The following is a 20,413-nucleotide window of genomic DNA, read 5'->3' as shown; positions in this document are numbered from 1 at the left end:
TCTGAATGACGATTTAGATTCATCGCCCAGCCCTATGATGATAATAATTACCCTATAACTGCCCCACTAAGAAAGAAAAGTTTTGGATAGCATTTCTTAACTCCTCATGTCACTAGTTAACATACTCAATGCATTTTTTTTTTCAACACATCCCATTATTTCTAATATAATAACCTCTACCAAATGGTTGATATGTCGGTTTATGGTAAAAGTACCAGAATTGATACATATACTATGAAAAATCTGGAAATAATAAGTGTAAATGTAAAAAAACATTTTTGAATACTAAATCATCTTTATTTTTTTAAATATGCCATAAAATATTTTCGATTTTCATTAAAAAAAAAAAATTCTTGTTTTTTTTTTTTTTACAATAAACCAAAACCAAGTGTAGAAATGCAACAGGATTACGTAAACCAACAATGCTGTGTAGTGTAAACCATTATTTAAAACAGTCATTCTTTAAATTACTTTATCAGTCATTATTTAAAACAGTCAAAATATGGTCAACCATTTAGTAGAGCAGGCAGTTAAAGGTATAATAATAATAAAACATTCAAAATAACAATAATAATGAATTTTGAAACATTTTAAATGTGTAAGACTAAAAATAAATGGGTTTATACTATTATTATTGTTGTTATTATTAATAAAAATAATATTTGCAACAGCAACACTTGATGCTGTACACTTATTGCCTTTATTATTGTTATCAATATACAGTGCAGATATTGAATCGGTGTCCCAGTACAAATATCTTGGAATTTTAATTGATGATACACTTTCTTTTAGTTCTCACATTCAGCAATTGGTGAAAAAATGAAAAGTAATTTTAGGCTTCTGTTTTCAAATTAAAAACTGCCTTTCAATTGATGCTACAAAGAAGCTGGTTGATGCAACATTTATGTTGATATTGGACTACAGTGATGTTATCTATATGCATGCTTCGTCTCACAGTCTACATGCATTGGATACTATTTACCATAGTGCACTAAGACTTATAACATTTTAAATCCCTCATTCATCTTTGTGCAATGTATACTGGGGTAGGCTGGTCTGCTTTGTCCATTCATGGGCTTAAGCATTGGTATATCTTTGTTTTCAAATCTATATTACATCAGAATTACATTTGTAAAAAAACCTGTCCTTAGCTATGGCTTTCGTTCACAGGTTGTTGTTTTTGACTGTCTGTTCCTAAAATGTGGACTGAGATGAGAAAAAAGCTTTTAAATACGCAGCACCTTGTGCATAAAATAATTGAATTGATTTCCCTAAAAGCTTTTAAAAAGAGTGTAACTGAATGAGAAATTGAAGCACAGGCTTGTAAATGTTTTGAATAGCTTGTTTGTCAATGTGTGATTTATGAAAAGTCATAAATAAAATTAAAGAGAAAAAAGGTGTGATTAATGTTAACTGTTAATTGATTGCTGTCTGTTAGACCCATGTGACTTGTATACTGCTTAATCTTGAGATTTTTAAAATAGTAACAACTATTATAAATATTATGATCGTCATCTTCATCAACAAATTTTGAAAACCTCTCAGAATTTAGGACTTATAGTCAGTTTTAAGATACTTGCCAATTAAAATATATATTTTTTAAATTCCTGAAAATGTGATTAAAAGTCTATGTTACAAGTTACATAATATAAACTTACTTAATTTCACTTAGTCACCAGACTTACATACTTTAGACTACAGACTCATCTCTACTGAAATTCAGCAGAAGCTATTTATTTCTATTCATCTAAGCACACATATGGGAACAAATTGTGAAGGCTTGACGGTGGTCTGTTCAAGAGGCAGCTCTGGTTTCAAGATGCAGATTCGCTCTTCCGGGAATCCTAATTAATGTATAGGAAACAGAGCTAATTTGCATCTCTGATAGACTTTGTGTTCCAAGCACACAAACACACGCTAATGGAGTTGATTAGGCTTTGAAGAATATGTTAGCCTTTACCTAATTCCCTTTGAAAATGTTCTTTAATATAGCAATTTTGTTATATACGTTTTGTAATGTTTCAAGAAAATCAAGCACTGTGTATTTGAAATTCATTTTACGCAATGGGAACTTGAATATTGGACAATTTAAATGTTTGGTTCACCCCAAAATAAATAATAATCTGTACATCGTAAGAACACAAATGGAGATACTTTCGATCAAATCTGAGGAATTTCTATCCCTTCACTGATAGTCTATTCAGCAGAAACTCTGATGCTTTAGAACAGTTGCAAAGAGATCAAAAATAAATCAAACCATTTAATCTAAGTCATCTGAAAAGACTTAAAGAGCCCATATTATACATGAAATAGGGTCATATCTTGGATGTAAGTGTCTCCAACAACAGTTTAATATGCATGCAAGGTCAAAAAACACTTTCATGGTCTTATAATCTGCATTTATTTTTACTTAATTATCCCAGCGACTCCTGTATGAATCGTTCAGGGATTCATTTGTTCCCAAACCCCTCCTTAGCGCGAAGCTTATCTGCGCTGATTGGACCGATGACAGTCTGTTGCGATTCGTCGACTGCCTTCAGTCAGAGAATGAAATGCCAAACAGCTAATCAGCAATATAAAAGTAATCACAGTTCATACACGCTTGATAGTGTAGGCGTGTAGGACTATGGACTTAAAAATACAGATGACTAACTATTTTATTGAACAAAAACTCCAAAAACAGTTGAGGAGATCTCCTAGCTTCTCACTCTGCTCTTTTCACAGACACATACACACATATTGCACACACTCACACACACACACACATACGCACTTAACCCTGCTCCTGACGACAACGCGCGTGCACACACACACACACACACACGCACACAAACACACACACCTCCGGACGACAGCGCGCGCACACGCACACACAGACACACACACTACTCCCCGTCCACGGAGCTCCGTTAACAAAGCAGCACGCGTCGCGTTTTTAACGTGACTTTGCACGCGATAAGAGAATATAGCCAGTTAACCTGATACAGTACACGCGGTTACAAGTAACAAATCACAACTAAATACATTTGCAAGCTAGAGTCAACGAGGCAACTTTAATCGCACGTACTTACACTTGAGAAATGGAGGAAGAAACCCATCCTGACGTCTATCAGTAAGTTACTCTTTACTGATTCTTCCTTTAACAAACGCAGATGAAGTATTCTTTGTAGCATGTAGTTTCCAGAAGTTTCCAGTAGTTTCCAACTGCTTGGCTATAATGCTGAGGTTTCATCTTTGGGTAGAGACTCAATATATCCATCTGCAGTGTGACTTCAATCGACCGGCATGTTTGTGTGTGTGTGTGTGTGTCTGGGTTTCTGCGTCAGAGGGCGGGGCGGGGAAATCTCCCGGGTTTGCGCGTGCACGTGAATAACTTGGTTTCGTTCGTACGTCATGGCGAAACACCTAATGAATCGGTATCAAGGCGACTCGTTTGAAGCACTATGAGTTGACTCTTTTTTTAGATGAATCAACCGTTTTTAACACTGTACACTAACAGATTTAAGCCTTAGCTGGATACTCCACTTCACTTAGAGCTGTGTTACACACTACATGGAGGGGAATTTTCAAAAACCCATAATATGGGCTCTTTAATATGATTATGGTGCATGATATGACACGATTGTTCACATTTAAACACTGAGCAGAAAACAATGTTTACATTATTCATACTTGGCCTTGAGTGAACATACATTGAGCAGAGGCAAAAAGTCACTGAAATAATCCTTTAAAAAAGTTTTGATAGCATCCCTAACTTTGTTACCTAAACTAATTAATTTTTAACACAAAGGTACCGCACATCAAAAAACGAAATTTGCTTGAAGCTCTCAGACTTAGAATGAAATATGAAACATTGATCTCTGCAAAACAGATCCCATTTTCATCATACAAACGTTAAAATAATTATGCAATCTATCAATACATGATCATCCGTGTGAATTACTCAGGAGAAAACAAAGACTTTTATCACTGTGGTTGATGAAATGTGCATTGAATGTCGCTCTGATGCTTCTTTATGAAATGCCATACCTCCCAGCTGCAGCCTCTGACAAGAGTGGCAATTTCCCCAGCAATAATGACATCTCGAGGAAGCTGTCCTGCTCTGCCCGCACACCCAGCCCAGCCTGGCACACAAAGGGTCCTGGCATGTCTTGTAAAGGGCTGAACTGGAATCAGGCGTTCCAGTGGGAGGGTGAGCCATGTATGGATTCCTGCCAGGGAACATGGCCCCATCTTAGCTCCCCTGCAAAGAGGAGGCAGAAAGAAAGACATTAAAAAAAAGAGTGAACACCCTTGATTACAGCTGTGGCACTGAGAAAACCCAAGGCGATTAGGTGGGCTCCAATGTCCGTGTTTACCACGGTTAACTACACAGCAGGCAAACAGTTGCTGTAAAGTGATAAGATTAACCAAGCCCACGTAGGCCAACATACGCACATTTACACATCGACCATAAATTACACGCTAACAAAGATTTTGGTTCCACCAGCATTGTCCAAAGTATAGATGTGAATGTCATCCCTCCAGCAATTCTAATATTTCACCACTGAAAAAGACATGTTCATTTGAACGAGATGACCTTCTCTCTTGTGTGAATCACAGAAAGAGATATTTCGCAGACTATCCAAACTGCTCGTTTCTACACAACATGCTTGTAAGCATATGTGACCCCCTTTGTGAAACCATGGCTAAAGTAAAAATCTATGTCCGATAAAAACAACAAAGTTTTATAGCCATAAAATGACAAAAAATTGTATTTCTGTTTGTTGCAGAAATGATAGATTAATTATCAAGGTTTTGAGAGTACTATTTACATTTTTAACATGATAAATATTGAAATTAATAATTTTATCAACATTATGTCTTGTAGAGTTGGTTGTTTGTTTAATTGTTTTGATAAGACAAAATGTCAAGAACGGTTCATTTTGTTTTAAACATCAACAAGTGTCAAGCAAACCCACTTATTTTAGATTCATTTTATGGCTGATACACCACAAAATAATTTGGTTATATATCATACTGATGCTATGCGTTGATGAATTCTCTGTTTGACAAGTCGGCAGTTATGAAACACGAGGAACTGAAAGATAATAGTTTAATAATGTGATTTTAATCTGTTTAAATTATGAAATAACCATTACAACCATTATTTTAAAGGATGACGAGCAAGACTTATTTTTGGGATGAAACTGCATAGGAATTTGAAGGAAAGTTTGATAAATATAACAGTATTTATCATTTATATTTTAAATATTTATCAATTTACATTTACATTTATATCATAAGTAAAAATTTATAAACAGTTTCTATTGATATTTGATTTTATAAATTAACCAGCTGTATCTCACCCAATAATTCAATTGTTCATACTGTGTGCTTTTTGTATCATCACATCACAAATATCAGACCTCTTTTTAAAAAACTTTAACTTTAATTTTCCCATAAATGTTTTAAATATCGTTGAAAATGTGAGAATCTCAGATTTCATTTGATGTGTGACACATTGTTAGGATAATTGTTGTTTTGATTTATTGTAATTTTAAATACAAGCTGTTCTTTAAATTAGAATTTCTCAAAAATATTTTTCTGTGTCTAAGTCAGTCAAAATTAAAGATATCAATGTTATATTTTCACAGAATATTCTTTACATTGTGCAAATTATTTGTTAAAAACTGTGAATGACAAAGAAAAGACTTTAGCTGGGTTTTCACAGAGTGGGTCACATATCCTAGCTTAATAATGGAAGCTAAACTGAATGCTGGATTACCTTGCTTTAAACTGCTCATTATTTAACGAAGGTTAACATTTAATATTGGCTAAACATTTGCTAACATTTCACACTGTATTGTCAACAGTGTCACTGACTGGATGAACAAATGCAACCAATTTACAATGCTCTAATTATTTATTGCCAACTGCTATAAAGTATTTTGTATGTGTGAGAGTGTGTGTTTTTTCCAAAAACAAAATGCATTGGTATTCTTTATACTAATAGCAGCATTTTCACATCAAACATTTAAAATTTTTTCCCATGAATGCTAAAATCATTCAGATGATAAAATAATCAATAACATAAATAATCCATTCCCTTACAACTTAAAACAAAACAATTACCCCCTGCTCTACTATAAGGAGCTAGTTTATGACAAAGGCAGCAGTGAGGCTATTAATAAACAACGTATTAAGTGGTCTGGTTTAAGGCAGAGAGTAGAATCTGGGAAATGTGTTGATGAAGCATTATCCACACAGATTACCCGGCTGCAGGAGCAACCTGGTCGCTGTGCAATAAATGCACCCCTGCTGGGTAACTTACTGCTGTCTGTAAGCCTGCTCTGTGTGTTAGGCAAAAAACAAAAAAGAAGGAATTACTTCACACTATTTGACTGTCAAATTGGTCTGAAACTTTAATATCACAATGACATTATGTGCGCATCCTTTATAGGTGTTTGAAATATGCCACTATGGCAATGTATTTTGTTTTGGCATACTTAATAAAAGGCTAGATATTCTAAAATCAGTATCTAAGATTCAAAGTGAAATAAGATTACACCTTGATTAGAAATCAGATTACAGAGAGGTAGACTCAGCACCCAAATCTAAAAGCTCATTTAAAAAAAGGAAATTCTTATGATGAAAAGGTCATAATACATTGTATTAAAACCATCCAAGTCGGATTTTTGCACTAAGGTTATAACAGCATTCTGTGAACTATCGTAGCTTAAGAATAGTGCTAATGATTACATTTCAATGTGAAGTCAATTACATTAAAGGTCGTGTGAATTGTTTTGAAATGGGCATGTTTTATGGGATGTTTGATGTAATCTCAACTGGAACACGAAGAGAGGGTGGGGCATAGAGTAGCTTTTTCCCTTTATAAAACAGCCAATAGTGTTTCATTTTATCAAAGCTCTGCAAGTAAGGGTTGAGCTCAAGTGCATCTAATGAAAAAAAAAGCGTTTTGAAAGGGGCGTTACAAGTCAAATATTAAAGAGCATTTCATTGGTCAATATTTGATGAGAAATTTGAGTATGAGATGAAGTTGATCATTTAGGCAGCAGTGACGAACTGCAAGCTTTAGATGTTTCTATTTGGTTTATATTTTTTAAATTCTAATTTTGTCACAGTCACATATATATCCTTAAAACTAACATACTGATACTAACCTGTAAAAAACTTAATTTTAATTGCATGGGACCTTTCAACCATGATGTTCTTCATGTGAAAAACAATATTTTGTGTATAAGAGAAAAGGTTCTTTAGGAAACCACCAATGAAAAAAAAAAAAATTATAGAGTGCACTACAATTCTGTCCAGAAGGCTCAGTTTTCTTCTGAAATGTCAATTCAACTAAAGTTTAGTCTCAAATGATTGACTACCCTTTTATGTTTACAGATATTTAATTTAAAAATGATTTTGTTATATGAGCCAGCATCACTATTATTATTGGTCATGTTGTGGTTTATGACCTGTACTCAGTGCAAATACCATAATCACACATGATGTTTCAATTAATGCAACTTGTAAAGGAAACCGCAGTACTATAGTTTAAGATGTGATCACATTCATAATTTTAGCGCATCAGAGATTCATCAGAGATTCATCAAGACAAAAAAAAAAAAACTCTACAGTAGTCAACAACTAAAGTGGATTAAAGCCTTGAATTAAATATGTCCCAAACCAATCCACTTGTTAAGTGTGACGTCACACGAAGTGGCTTCCAGGTCTAAGAGGGTCCAATTGCTCAAACTGTACAGGGAGGCTCAACAAATGGTAATAACCAACGTTTACAAAGCAATGTATTACTTTCCAAAATCACAATCGTAATATATCTATCCATGCCTAATATACGATGGCCAAAAAGGGATTAATTATTTACAAATTGTAAAAATATTGGTGTCTGTGATGCAGTAAGTCCAGAGACTGTTGTGTACACCATGATTTTATATAATATTCATTTAGATGTTTGAGATGAGTAAAGAGTAGTCATGAACCAATATTTTCTTAATTCAAATGAGCAGCGGCTTGAAACCGGAAACGGTACTTCATACGTCACTACTTAAAGGTTCAAGACACCCTGGAGTACTTTTTTTGAGAGTTCAACATATTTGTGTGTGTTAAGACAACGTTAGCACCTTCAACTTTAATTGTGGGGAAAACTGAATAATTTGGAGCTTTTGTCACCTAATTTCATCTTCCGGGGTTAAAATCATTTTTGGGGCGGGATCCAAATCTGTGAAGTTGCATGAATTTGGTAGGGAAGTGATGACGCGCCAGTTTCTGTGAGACCCAATGACTGCTTAAGACCATGTTTGCACATGCCACGGATCGTATGTTTGCTTCCATGATCTGTGGGGTTTGTTGCATGTTTTCCCTGTGATTCTGTCAGGGGCGATACAGTAAAGCTGCTGGTTTTCAGCAAGCATTTTGGTCTAAAAAGATGGATGAGAATTGGAGAATAGTGATCTTTGTCTTTTATCAGTTCAGTTTTTTACCATTCAGACACAACACCTTTATCCATGCTGCTGTGTTCACCCATGCATGTTTAAAATCGTCCAGATTACTGGCAGGGCTAATGGTTGGAATAGACAGGGCAAGAGACCTGCAGTACTGCTATCCACTGTGTCTACATTCAGACCCAGTGATTAAGAAGGAGAGAAGTCCATTTATAGTGTTTATATAAGGATGATTATCTTTATGGTGCTATGACAAATTGTGGTTATGTATATATGAAATTTCGAATAACAAATGTAGCAGAGTATTAAATTATTTACTGTTTATTTCTTTGTATTTTAACTTTATAAACTACAAAATCATGCGTCTCCTCATGGTTTGTGTCTCATTTTGTGAGTCAACTGACAACAGTTATCCGCTTCCCTCTTTTTCCCCTGCTCTGCCAGCCACGCCCACTCCTCCCTCTGCTCGCAGAGCTCCACACCCATCTCTGAGCATTTTTTAAAAAATCCTGAGGTAGACTTGAACCGAAGAGGGGGGTTTCATGACCCTTTAACAAGCGGTTGTATCAAATGTTCTTGTCTTAAAAGAACATTAAACAACTTTTTTGAGCCACTTCAAATATTTACTACGGTAGAGTCTACTGACACTACATAGAGCTTAATATCTAGGGACCAAAAAAAAATACAGATATAAAAAGACAGGTATGTCCTTTTCCTACTCTATATAGTTAGCAACCACTAAAACACCTTAGCAACCACTAAAACACCTTAGCAACCACTGAAACACTATAGCAACTGCAAAGCAATTACCTGGCAACCACCCTAGCATCAAACACCAGAGACATTGTCTTTTTTTAAAAGTTTTGTTTTGAAAAATCCACAAGTTCACGGAAATCCCCCCAAAAGACTCATAGATGGACCATCAAAATGGAATCAGGGACTTGAGGTCAATGGTTTTATTTCTTAACTAGTATTAAAAAACACAAAAAAATAATCGTTGCATGAAGTCTGTGCTAAACCAAGCAGTCTTTTCTTTCCTAACAAGTGCATTATTCAAGTAAATGTTCTTCAGTGTGGAGTTCAGAAGCACATGACATGTTCATCCTCGGGGGCCAGGGCTCTTCAGTAGGCAGTGTGTGTATTTATGTGTGTGCTTCCACCTGCACAGACCCTGGCTGTTTAGAGGGGGCTTTGGCTGGTGTGGCTGCAGGGTCTGAATCGGGTCTGCATCTATGTGCTGTGGCCAAGGTCAGAGCAACACTTCGGGGCAGAGGCAGAAGCAGGGGCAGGAGCGGGGGCGGCTGCCTAAACACCACCACCACCTCCTCTGTGTCCAATAGCAACTGCATCTGCATCTACTAAATAGCTAACACAGGCACAAACACACACTGAAGCATATACAGTAGATCACTGCTGATGTTTGTGGACATACACAAACACACTACTGGGTAAATGGAGCTTTGTGAAAGACAGTTGTGAAAAGCGAGAGCAGGCTGGGTATTATGTGATCTGTGCTCAGATCTATTACCTGGATCGTTTTCCTTCACAGGGCCTGACTTAGCGTAGGCGGGGCTGACATTTAACCCCCAGCGAACCGCTAGCCACCTGAGCATTGCAATTGGCTTGATACAACTTCCCAACTTCATTAATTAATAATAAACTGTTATTTCAAGGTGCTTTTAGGCAACTGCACATGAAGCATATGGCAGTTAACTTAGACAGTACAGTTTGAGATAAAGTGCTTCCAAACTTAGTGGGCAGCCTATCGAAAAACTTTTAAAGGTATTACTGTGAGGCTTCCAATGCAAGGACTTTTCTGTAGGCAAGTGGTGGAACTATGCCTTCCAAGAAATGCTCACCAAATGACTAATTTGAAAATTATTCCAAGACTGAAAAATGTAGCAAAAAAACAGTTATATTACAGTCAACGCTAAATGTGAATTAACATTGGCAAAATTTTGCAAGCTAATAAGTACATTAGTCAATACAATGGATCCATGTGACCATAAAAATGACCATATGTAGCCCACAAAACACACTGTAGTTTATATATTCTTTATATTTATATATTTTTATTATTTATATATATATATATATATATATATATATATATATATATATATATATATTTTTTTTTTTTTTTTTTTTTTTGAGTATCAAACTATAAGCTTAGCTAACCATAAAACCTAAAACTATTGAAATCAACTGTGATATTTGTCTCCTGTGAAGTGCTGTCTGTGCATGTACTGTATAGTTGCCGAACAGCATGCCAAATTAGTTAAGTGGCAGTTAGGATGCTGCCTAGAAGAGTTTATGAATACAGTGGGCAGCATCAAGTATGGCTATTGAATAGGTTTTGAAAGAAAAAAATATTAACTAAAATAATGTTTTTAAAAAATAAAGAAATGTGTAATTCAGTGTTCAGCATAACTGAGTACACCCCATTTTGAAAATAAATATTTTAATCCATTTCTCAGTGAATATAGGAAATGTACTTTGGTGCATTTAAACAAAACAGATTTATTAAACAGATTTATTAAAACTCTTTTTTAGTCACCAAACATATTTAGAAATTAAAAAATAATACAATTAAATTCAAGCAAAATATTGCAAAAAAATGACAACCTACAAAATTTCAACTAAATTTTTCGATTTTTTGGTTCTCTCGATTTTTTCATCTTTTAAAAATTTGTATTTAATATTTTTCTATGACATAAATTTGGGAGTACTCGTTTTTGGACAGTTATCGTAAGTTATTTTATTAGATAAGCTCAAGATTTGGTTTCAGTACTGACTAATCTAAGGTATATGCACAAATATAATATTGTATAGCATTCAAAAGAGATTTGTGTGGGGTGTACTTATATATGCTGAGCTCTGTATATTTCCTGTGTGAAGTTCTGTCTGTGCAACACACTGTATTGTTGCCACACAGCATGCTCAACTAGTCACGTGGCAATTAAGATGCTGCCTTAGAAGACAGCTGTTTATAAATGCTGTGGGCACAATCAAGCATGGCTATTGACTAGGTTTTGGAAAAAAAATTGATTAATTAAAATAATGTTTAAAAAAACATTTACGATATGTCTACTATATAGTAAGATTGACTGTAGTAACATTACATTGGGTCCGAGTATTAAAATGAGGAGCCTTCTATCGATTCACCTGTTCTTAACACAATACAATACAACACAATAGATCTATGCAGGGCTGTGCCCGGTCAGTATCTGGATGGGAAACCACATGGGAAACTAGGTTGTTGCTGGAAGTGTTGTTAGAGAAACCAGCAGGGGGCGCTCAACATGTAGTCTGTGTAGGTCCTAATGCTCCAGTATATTGATAGGGACTCTATACTGCTTAGGGAGCGCTATCTTTTGGAAGAGACGTTAAATCGAGGTCCTGACTTTGTGTGGTCGTTAAAACAATCTCAGGTTGTCCTTCGTAAAAAAAAAAAGTAGGGCTATCCTGGCCAAATTTGCCCACTGGCCTCTGTCCATAATGGCCTCCTAACCATACCCATATCTTAATTAGCCATAACCACAATTAGTCTCCTCTCCACCAATCAGCTGGTGTGTGGTCTGCAGTCTGGTGCTACATGGCTGCCGTTGTGTCATCCAGGTGGATGCTGTACACAGGCGGTGGTTGAAGAAATTCCCCCCAAAAAATGTTTAAAGCGCTTTGAGTGTCCCGAAAAGAGTTATATAAATGTAAGGAATTATTATTATTATTACTACAGTTCAACTGTAGTTCCTATGTAAGAAGCTATGGGCAATTTCATTGGGCAGTTTAAGCTGAGTTGAGTGTAAATGCAGTGCTAATCAACCTATCATAATGACCAATACCAGCCCCTGTCATCATCTGAACAGCCAAATACTGTATACAGAGCGCGCCCATCACCCAACCCCACGGACACAAGGGAGAGCACTGGGTTTGTGTTGAACCTTTTGTTGCTCTTACCCCAGCCAGCAGCCTTGGTTTAGTAGAGGAGAGACCTACCCTTGTTTCCAAGCAGCTCCACCCCTCCCACCCAGGCTCAGGGTTGGGAACAGCCAGTGCTGTTCATTGTGGGGGCTTTCGGTACACGGAGGAGGCTGCCAGCAGGTAGCCATGGCAACAACATTGCTTTCACTCTCTACTTTTTTGTGCTTTAAAAGGGGACTGTGGAGAATTGGAGGGGCCCTCATCACAGGCCAAATTAAAGAGGTCACAGTCATTTGCTGGCACCAGTTGAAATAATCATAGAGACGGATGTGTTGCAAAGCAACGGTGAAATGGAGGGGAAAAAAACGAGCATATTAAATAGACAGCTCGTTCAATTGTAATATGATTAATTTATGTTGCAAGTGGGAAATTGAAAGAGAAATTACAAGAAATGCATTTGTCAGAAGAGTTCAGGGCAATTATGTGCAAACGCATTCTGCATTAGCATGAGGGAATGGCATTCTTTTCAGAAAAGAGTTGTTTGGGAATGCAAACACCTAACTTTAACAAGAAGTGCAGGCAATCTTTCAGCAAACACCTCAAATCAATAAGCAAGAGTACTATTTACTCAAACACTACATGTTTACAATCAGGGGAGATTGACGGCTCTGAAATACTTGCAGCATTTCTGATTTTTAGAAAATGTCTAGTATTTTGAATGAGCCAAACCTTATAATCCAGATCATGTATATTTACATTTTGGCAAAGGTTACAATTCCACAAGCCGCAAAACCCTCGACTCTGACTGAGTCTATTTCCTGTATTTTCATCAGCTTTTAGTGTCTTTAACTCAGTGCTGGTGTAAAACAGGAAAACCGATATCACTGTAAAACTCTGGAATGTCTCAAATTGGTGAAGGCTGTTTTGACTTTATGATACTGACCAGGGTAAGTCACTCAAAGCTGCTTATTTTTAGTTGGATTTTTCTGAACTTAATCAGGAGTGGGATTTGATTTACTGCCAATGTAAATCAAACACTCAAAGAGGTGCATGCAGCCAAGAGAGGGGTGAATTGCTGGAAAACATATATATAACAATTGGATTACATCACAACCAAACCATTTCTATTTTTACATGCTGATTAAACACCATTTGTCATATCAGGAATTTCCAGAGGTGAGCTCCAAAACTGGACGTAAGACTTCCTGTTCACGCAAGAACAGTTCATTTATGTTATAGTACACTTTAAGAACCATTTCTTGGCAAAAGTGTTCCATTAAGCTGACATACAAGGTTATTTTGGGTTAATCCCGTAATGCTCACTTTTTCAATAATTAAAAAAAAGTGTGTGATTTAGCTTTTTTGTACATGGGACAGGTCTGAAAAATTTAGGAATGATGTCTTGAAAGTATAAATTCTAAATTACTGGCACTTTTTGTAAGAAATAGAAGTTTTTAGGGATGCACCGATATGGATTTTTTGGCCGATACCGATAACTGATAATTCTTCAGACTTGGAGGCCGATAGCCGATATATATGGGCCGATAATTATAAATAATTCAAAATGTTATATTTTTACACAGCAAACTTCATAAAAGCTGAAACTCCGCTCTTTTGAACTGAATAGCCTATACTCAAAGCAAAAAAGCTATGATTTCTAAATTGCAAGGTGATTATAAAGACCTATAATCACCATTTCAGCATGCAAAAAATACATTATTTCATTTTCTTCATAGCAAATTAACAGGCAAATTGACTGTTGCATAAAATTACAAAAGGTTAAATAACAAAATGGGATTTAATCAACAGGCAAGTAAAATATATTTTAAACAAAATAAAAATGAAAGAGCTAAGGACTAAAACCAGCTCAAATGTTCTTGAATAAAACGGGTTACAGTAATGTACATGTGTACAAATATGTCATGTCCGTAAAAGCCTTTTTTAGAGGTGTTTTGGCAGCTCTGAGCCACGGTACAAGTGAAAATCTAGATACAGAATGCATTATTTTAGAAAATACGGCATAAATTCATCCTATTTGGCTATTCTTTTGAACATGTAGCATCAACGCTTCTGTGTTTGTTCTTGCTGTCAATCGCTGGAATAATGATCGATGAAAAGTTTATGATAAACCCCTATGAGGGCGCAGATTTGCCCTCGGATTTTGATACAAACCTGATCACTGAGCTCAGATGGCTTAATGACAAACACAGAGCAGAATATAAAGACAGACTGTATGGCCCGTTTGCTGGATTCAGTGACCGGTGCACCTAGGCTCTCCCCTGTTGTCAATCTGTGAAGGCTCAAGGCTGTGAGATCTATGTGTGTGCGCGCGCGGTGAAAGCTCTCACGCGCGCTCGTTATAATCAATATGAATATTACATCTTACATCAACAACACATGGGAAGCAACGCGTTGATTAATAATTATATTAGATTAAAAACCTTTCGTAAAGTTTTTGTTTAGCACGTCACGTGTGCAGGTCAGTTTGGTGTGTGTGTGTGTGTGTGTGTGTGTGTGTGTGTGTGTGTGTGTGTGTGTGTGTGTGTGAAGCGAAGAGGGAGAGACAGAAAAGAGGAGCGCTTTTTTCCCAATGAGACCAAGTAACACGGGTCCTTGTTCATTCACCGGCTGCAACTAAAAGAGTTCACCCCGAAACTAATATTATTCGGCTCTGGAGTAATAAGTAAATCTCCCTGCTATCTCTAACACAACAAAGAGACAGAGCAGGAAAGGTTTTCATATATGTAATATTTTTTTCTGATGCGATTTGAAGCAAAATACACAATGGCACTCAATCAAACATATCTACAATGATAAGGATAATGGTTACTTACTGAGTTATTAACGCACAGCAATACCAAGTGAAGAAAGGATGGACTTTGAAGGAATAATCAGTGTGAGGAGAGATCCATGAACAAGTCTGAACATGTTCCACGCAATTACGTAATTTATCGACTTAAAGATATCGGCCTAATTTAGACATCGGATCGATAACGATAATATTAAAAATAGCATTTATTGGCCGATAGCGATATGGCCTCCGATATAGCGTGCATCACTAGAAGTTTTATTTCCATATCGGATCTAGCAGGGTGCAAATTAAAGGGAGGTTTAAGGGGGATTGACCCCCCTTATTAACGCTTGATCCTCCCCGAAGGACAACAAGACAAGATGTGTGGGGGGGTCAGCCCTTTAATAGTAATAAATAGCTTGCTCTGATCTGTATGTTAAATATTAATAATTATAAATGTATAATTTAAATACACATTTGATCCCCCCATAACGATTCATACCATTGTGAATGTATAAGACACCATTCACTGCTAGGAAAAATATCGTTCAACAGTCTAAAACTGGCAGTTCTAGAGCCCTGATAGACATCTTAAGTATTCAAAAAACATGTTTATTGTAAAATAGGTGTTTGTATCTGCCTGTATATAGATTTTCACACAATTTGTATAGTTTGACCTACATTAACCTCTGAAATAGTCATTACATATCCCTCAAAATACTAAAAGTGTATACATTTTATTAATAAGTTAGATGTAACTTAAACACATTCATAAATTTGATTCACGGAAGCATGTATTACCAAACTACTACCAAAAAAAAAGTTGACCCCCCCAATCATCAATGAATAATTTGCACACTGGGTTGATGTAAACAAATCTGCATTATGTTCTTAATTAGAAGTCTGCAAACAACAACTACTTTGACTTGTCATCAAAAACTTCAGTTGGCTCATGTTATCGACATCAAGTTGAGAAGAAGCATTAACTGCTTTTGTAAGAGAAACCAATATTCAAGTGTAAATTATGCACCGGCACAAAAACTCATAATCACCGAAACTGCAATCACTTACTTGCAGTATATTCTATGTGCTAGATGGCCATGCCATGTATATGCTCAACAGAAGGGTGTGTAATTGCCTATTATTATCTAAAGTTACACTGAGACATGCCCAGCTGAAGTCACGATTGTGATGGAGGTTCAGCTGAACTTTTTTATCATCAGACTTGGGCTCAAATTAATTCAAGTGGTGCTCGCTGCAGAGCCATTTGAGGAGAGGTGAGCTCCAGAGAGGGGGAGCTTAAGCTTGAGCTCCACCTTTTTTGCACTTCTTCTACGAGCGATGTCACTGGGGGTAGGGTTAGGGGTGGGGTTGGTGTACGCATTAAAACAGCTTACAGGAGGAGGAGCGACAGCTCATGCTCCCCCTCTCTGGAGCTCACCTCTCCTCAAATGGCTCTGCAGCGAGCACCCTCTCAATTAATTTGTCAAAGCCATTGCATTTATTACTTTCCTAGAGTGTGTATAAATGCTGATGATTGAGGAGGCCTCCAGAATGGAAATTTAAATTGAGCATTTAGTTTCCAACATGATAAGTAGCAGACCAAACCAGGCATACAGTGACATCTGACCAATCACAGAGTCACAAGAGTTGACTCAAAATGAGACCTCTAAAAAAGTTGAGAACATTAAAATTAATAATAAAATATAATAAAATGACCCATAATAAAATATGAAACTAACAAATAAAATAAGAAAATTATTCAAAACTTGGCTTATATGATTTAAAGTAGTTTTTTTTTTCAACAATGTATAGCTTTAAAGTAGATTTTTTGCAACAATGTCTAGCTTTAAATTAAATAGTCCAGTTTTAGAACAAAGCAATAGGTCTGAAAGTAATTCTAAACTCTCATTTCATTAAACTTTCTGACAATCCTCAATTTCTACTTTGGAATATACTATAACTACACATGGCAAGACCCAATAACAAGTCACAAATCTGCTATAGTAATATTGACATCTCAAAGGAAATGCATTATCCGCTGATCTTAAGACAGCAGACCTCATATTATGCATATCAGCATATTGTGTTTTGTCAACAAATGGCATTTCACATTAATTCACAATAAATTCATACTAGTAAAATGAAAAACAAGCAATATGTTTCATCAGGTTACACACGAATTAGCTTCACAAGCCTAAAAACACTTGATCGCTTGCAAGCTATGACATCATTCTACCCCGTTTCGCCCACCTCCAAGTTAAATTATCTTTCAGCATGGTTGGGAGTGTGTATACCTTAATTATTCACACATTTTTGAAAAACCTGAGAACATTTGATCCAAATTGCCTATTATTTAGTTTGCATGTGTGTAAGATCTCAGCATGTCTTCCTAGCAGTTCTAGTGATGGGAGGAGCTCTGGCAATTTTTTGAGTGACTTGTGTGTACCTTACACACAAGATCCTTTACTCTTGTTTCTCACTACCACCCACCCGGCCCCCTCCTTTTCCTGTGTGATAGGCTAACAGGAGACATCGCCCAAACTCGTGCTTGACTTCCCCCACATTTGCAGCAGATGGCCCTCACCATCAAGTCTGATGGAGGAATTCATCTGGCAGGGTTTCCTGACCAGGGCCGCCCCTCCTCTACAACACTGACTGACCTATTTGTATTCTTTGCACAGCAGATGAGGCACCCTGCCCTCTTCGCTGTGGGCATCTGGGGATTGGCGGTGGGAACCAGAGCCAGCCTTTCCTGGCAGGAGCATGCTGTAACCCTCTGAAGCTTCTTGACACGCTTATGCGAACAGAGAAAGTTCAGCCTCATGTCCTCGCTGTCACCTGGGCATGTGGTGCTTTGACTGTATCCTCACCCCTCTGTACAGAAAAAAACTAGGGGTCACTGCTCTGATTCTGATGTCCTTCTGATTTATTTCTAACACAAATGAGATGCTTGTAACTTCAAGTCTGACTCTGCAAAGCTTTAGGAAAAAAAGAACTATAAAATAGGATCTCTTTGATGACCGTAGTTAGCAATGAGAATCAATAAAGAGAAAATAACTAAAATCAAGGCTACAATCATACATTTAAGGATTCAAAATGATCTGTAATCATGTAAACAACTGTCCCATTTGTGACAACATTCTACTTTTGAAGGAATGTTTTGAGAATCGTGAGAAGAGAAGTTAAGAAATGAAAGTTAAAACTAATAATATTAACAATAATAATTACTAATAGTTAATATTAGCATAATTGAGATTGCCTTAGCACTGAAAGAACTATCTCTTATCATTAAAACAACTATATTTTGACAACTGGACCCATTTAACACACCCAAAACAAAAGTTTTTGGTATTTTAGTTTCAGCGTCAGGTGACGCAGTGGCGCAGTAGATAGTGCAGTGCCTTAAAGCAAGAAGGTCGCTGGGTTGCTGGTTAGAGCCTCGGCTGGGTCAGTTGGCGTTTCTATGTGGAGTTTGCATGTTCTCCCTGCCTTCGCGTAGGTTTCCTCTGGGTGCTCCGGTTTCCCCTACAGTCCAAAGACATGTGGGACAGGTGAATTGGGGAGGCTAAATTGTCTGTAGTGTATTAGTGTGTGCGTGTGTGTGTGTGTGTGTGTGTGTGTGTGTGTGTGTGTGTGTGTGTGTGTGTGTGTGTGTGTGTGTGTGTGTCTTTCTTCACTAACTCTTCCTCTATCTTATACTTTCTCTTTCTCCCAGAGATAGGTTGCCGCTGGAAGGGCATCTGCTGTGTAAAAATGTGCTGGATAAGTTGGCAGTTCATTCCGCTGTGGCGACCCCGGATTATTAAGGGACTAAGCCGAAAAGAAAATAAATGAATGAATTTAATTTAAAGGGCACCTATGGTAAAAAATCTACTTTTCAAGCTGTTTGGACAGATCTGTGTGTTGGTATAGTGTATAGACCGTCATACTGGGGTGATATGAACACACCCAGTCCTTTTTTTTCAATTTAACTACAAAAAAAAGGGTCGGCCAATTGGAGCTGTTTTCAAATCGATTGCACCATTACGTAGGTGTGCGATCCCCCCGCCCACCGAATTGATTGACAGCTGCGCGCATTAACATGTTCCGGTAGTCACGTGTATATGTCAACAAGACCAGGCAGACATACTCAAAGCAACCGGGAATAAAAGGTCTGTTCTGTTCGCTAGGATCAGCAATCATCATCAAATGTGATTAAGAGTAAGTTTCACATGTTTAAAGTGTTTTAAAACAGAGTATGTGTGTAATTAATTACAGCGTTTTACTTCAGCTTTACTTCCTCAGCACAGCCGCGTGTCAGAACAATTATAAAAGAAGACGCTTCAATCCCGGTTTGTGGAAGTTAAATCAGGTTTATTTTGTACATTAGCATAACAGATATTCACACTTGAGGTTAGCCTTAACTAGGCTAAGCGCGCTCTGTCTGTCTGCCTGCCTGTCTGTGTGTGTGTGTGTGTGTGTGTCATCTGCGGTGTGCGTGTGTATCTGTGTGTGTTTGTGTGTGTGTGTGTGTGTGTGTGTGTGTGTGTGTTAACTTTGTAACGATATTGTGTGTGACTCAATGCAACTTGACAATACTGATTAGTAAAGGTTAGTTCTTAGTGTAGTATCTCACAAACGCTACGTGAGACCTTCCTTTAAGTCTGTCTGTTGTCTGATGCAGCTGAGGAAGGAGGCAAGTAAAAACAGTAGGCGGGAAAGACTCGTCTTAAAGGCGCAGTACGACAAAACCACCCCCTGCTGGAAATCAGTATAAAACAGCATCTTGTAAAAGGTATAATGAAAAATCTGATGTGAATTCTGATCTGAAACTTTATATACACATTCTAGAGACGCAAAAGCCTTATATTAAATCTGAAAAAAGGGGTAACCTAGGTGCCCTTTAATTTTATAATCAAGTCTACAATCAAATATCTGCAATTTTAAAATTAACGATGTCGCTGACAACGGAGTTAAAGATTCAAATTCAGGATTATTATGAGAATGATCAGACAGGCAATGGTCAACAGGGTCAAACAAATACATACAGGGAATTCAAAGTCATGGTCAAATAACAGGCAAACGGTCAGTATAGGCAGTAAGCGATGTAAACAAATACACCCCTATGATTGGTTATTGTCTTCACCTGCTCAACAGAAAGGGCTGCGAATTGGCTTTAGAAATGAAAGCGCTGTTCACCAATGAATGACGCGGGAAGAACAGCCGTGGTTACAGTCTATATGCGCATAATATGTGGTTATCACAG

The 20,413-nt window shown here is 37.0% G+C and overlaps 1 protein-coding gene across 1 annotated transcript in view; it reads right to left on the bottom strand.

The window, feature by feature from the left end:
• The window catches only part of klf12b (Kruppel like factor 12b), a 97,334-nt gene that overhangs the window by 73,032 nt on the left and 3,889 nt on the right, over nt 1-20,413 (bottom strand). The window contains exon 3 of the mRNA XM_087265787.1: nt 4,030-4,243. Coding sequence (XP_087121913.1) covers nt 4,030-4,225 — 196 coding nt within the window. The 5' untranslated portion in view covers nt 4,226-4,243. The remainder of the gene's footprint in view (nt 1-4,029; nt 4,244-20,413) is intronic.

This window comes from Danio rerio, chromosome 9 (assembly GCF_052040795.2).
Source record: "Danio rerio strain M-AB ecotype USA chromosome 9, GRCz13ab, whole genome shotgun sequence".
In the NCBI taxonomy this organism is placed as follows: domain Eukaryota; kingdom Metazoa; phylum Chordata; class Actinopteri; order Cypriniformes; family Danionidae; genus Danio; species Danio rerio.
This window is presented reverse-complemented; position numbering and strand designations above follow the sequence as displayed.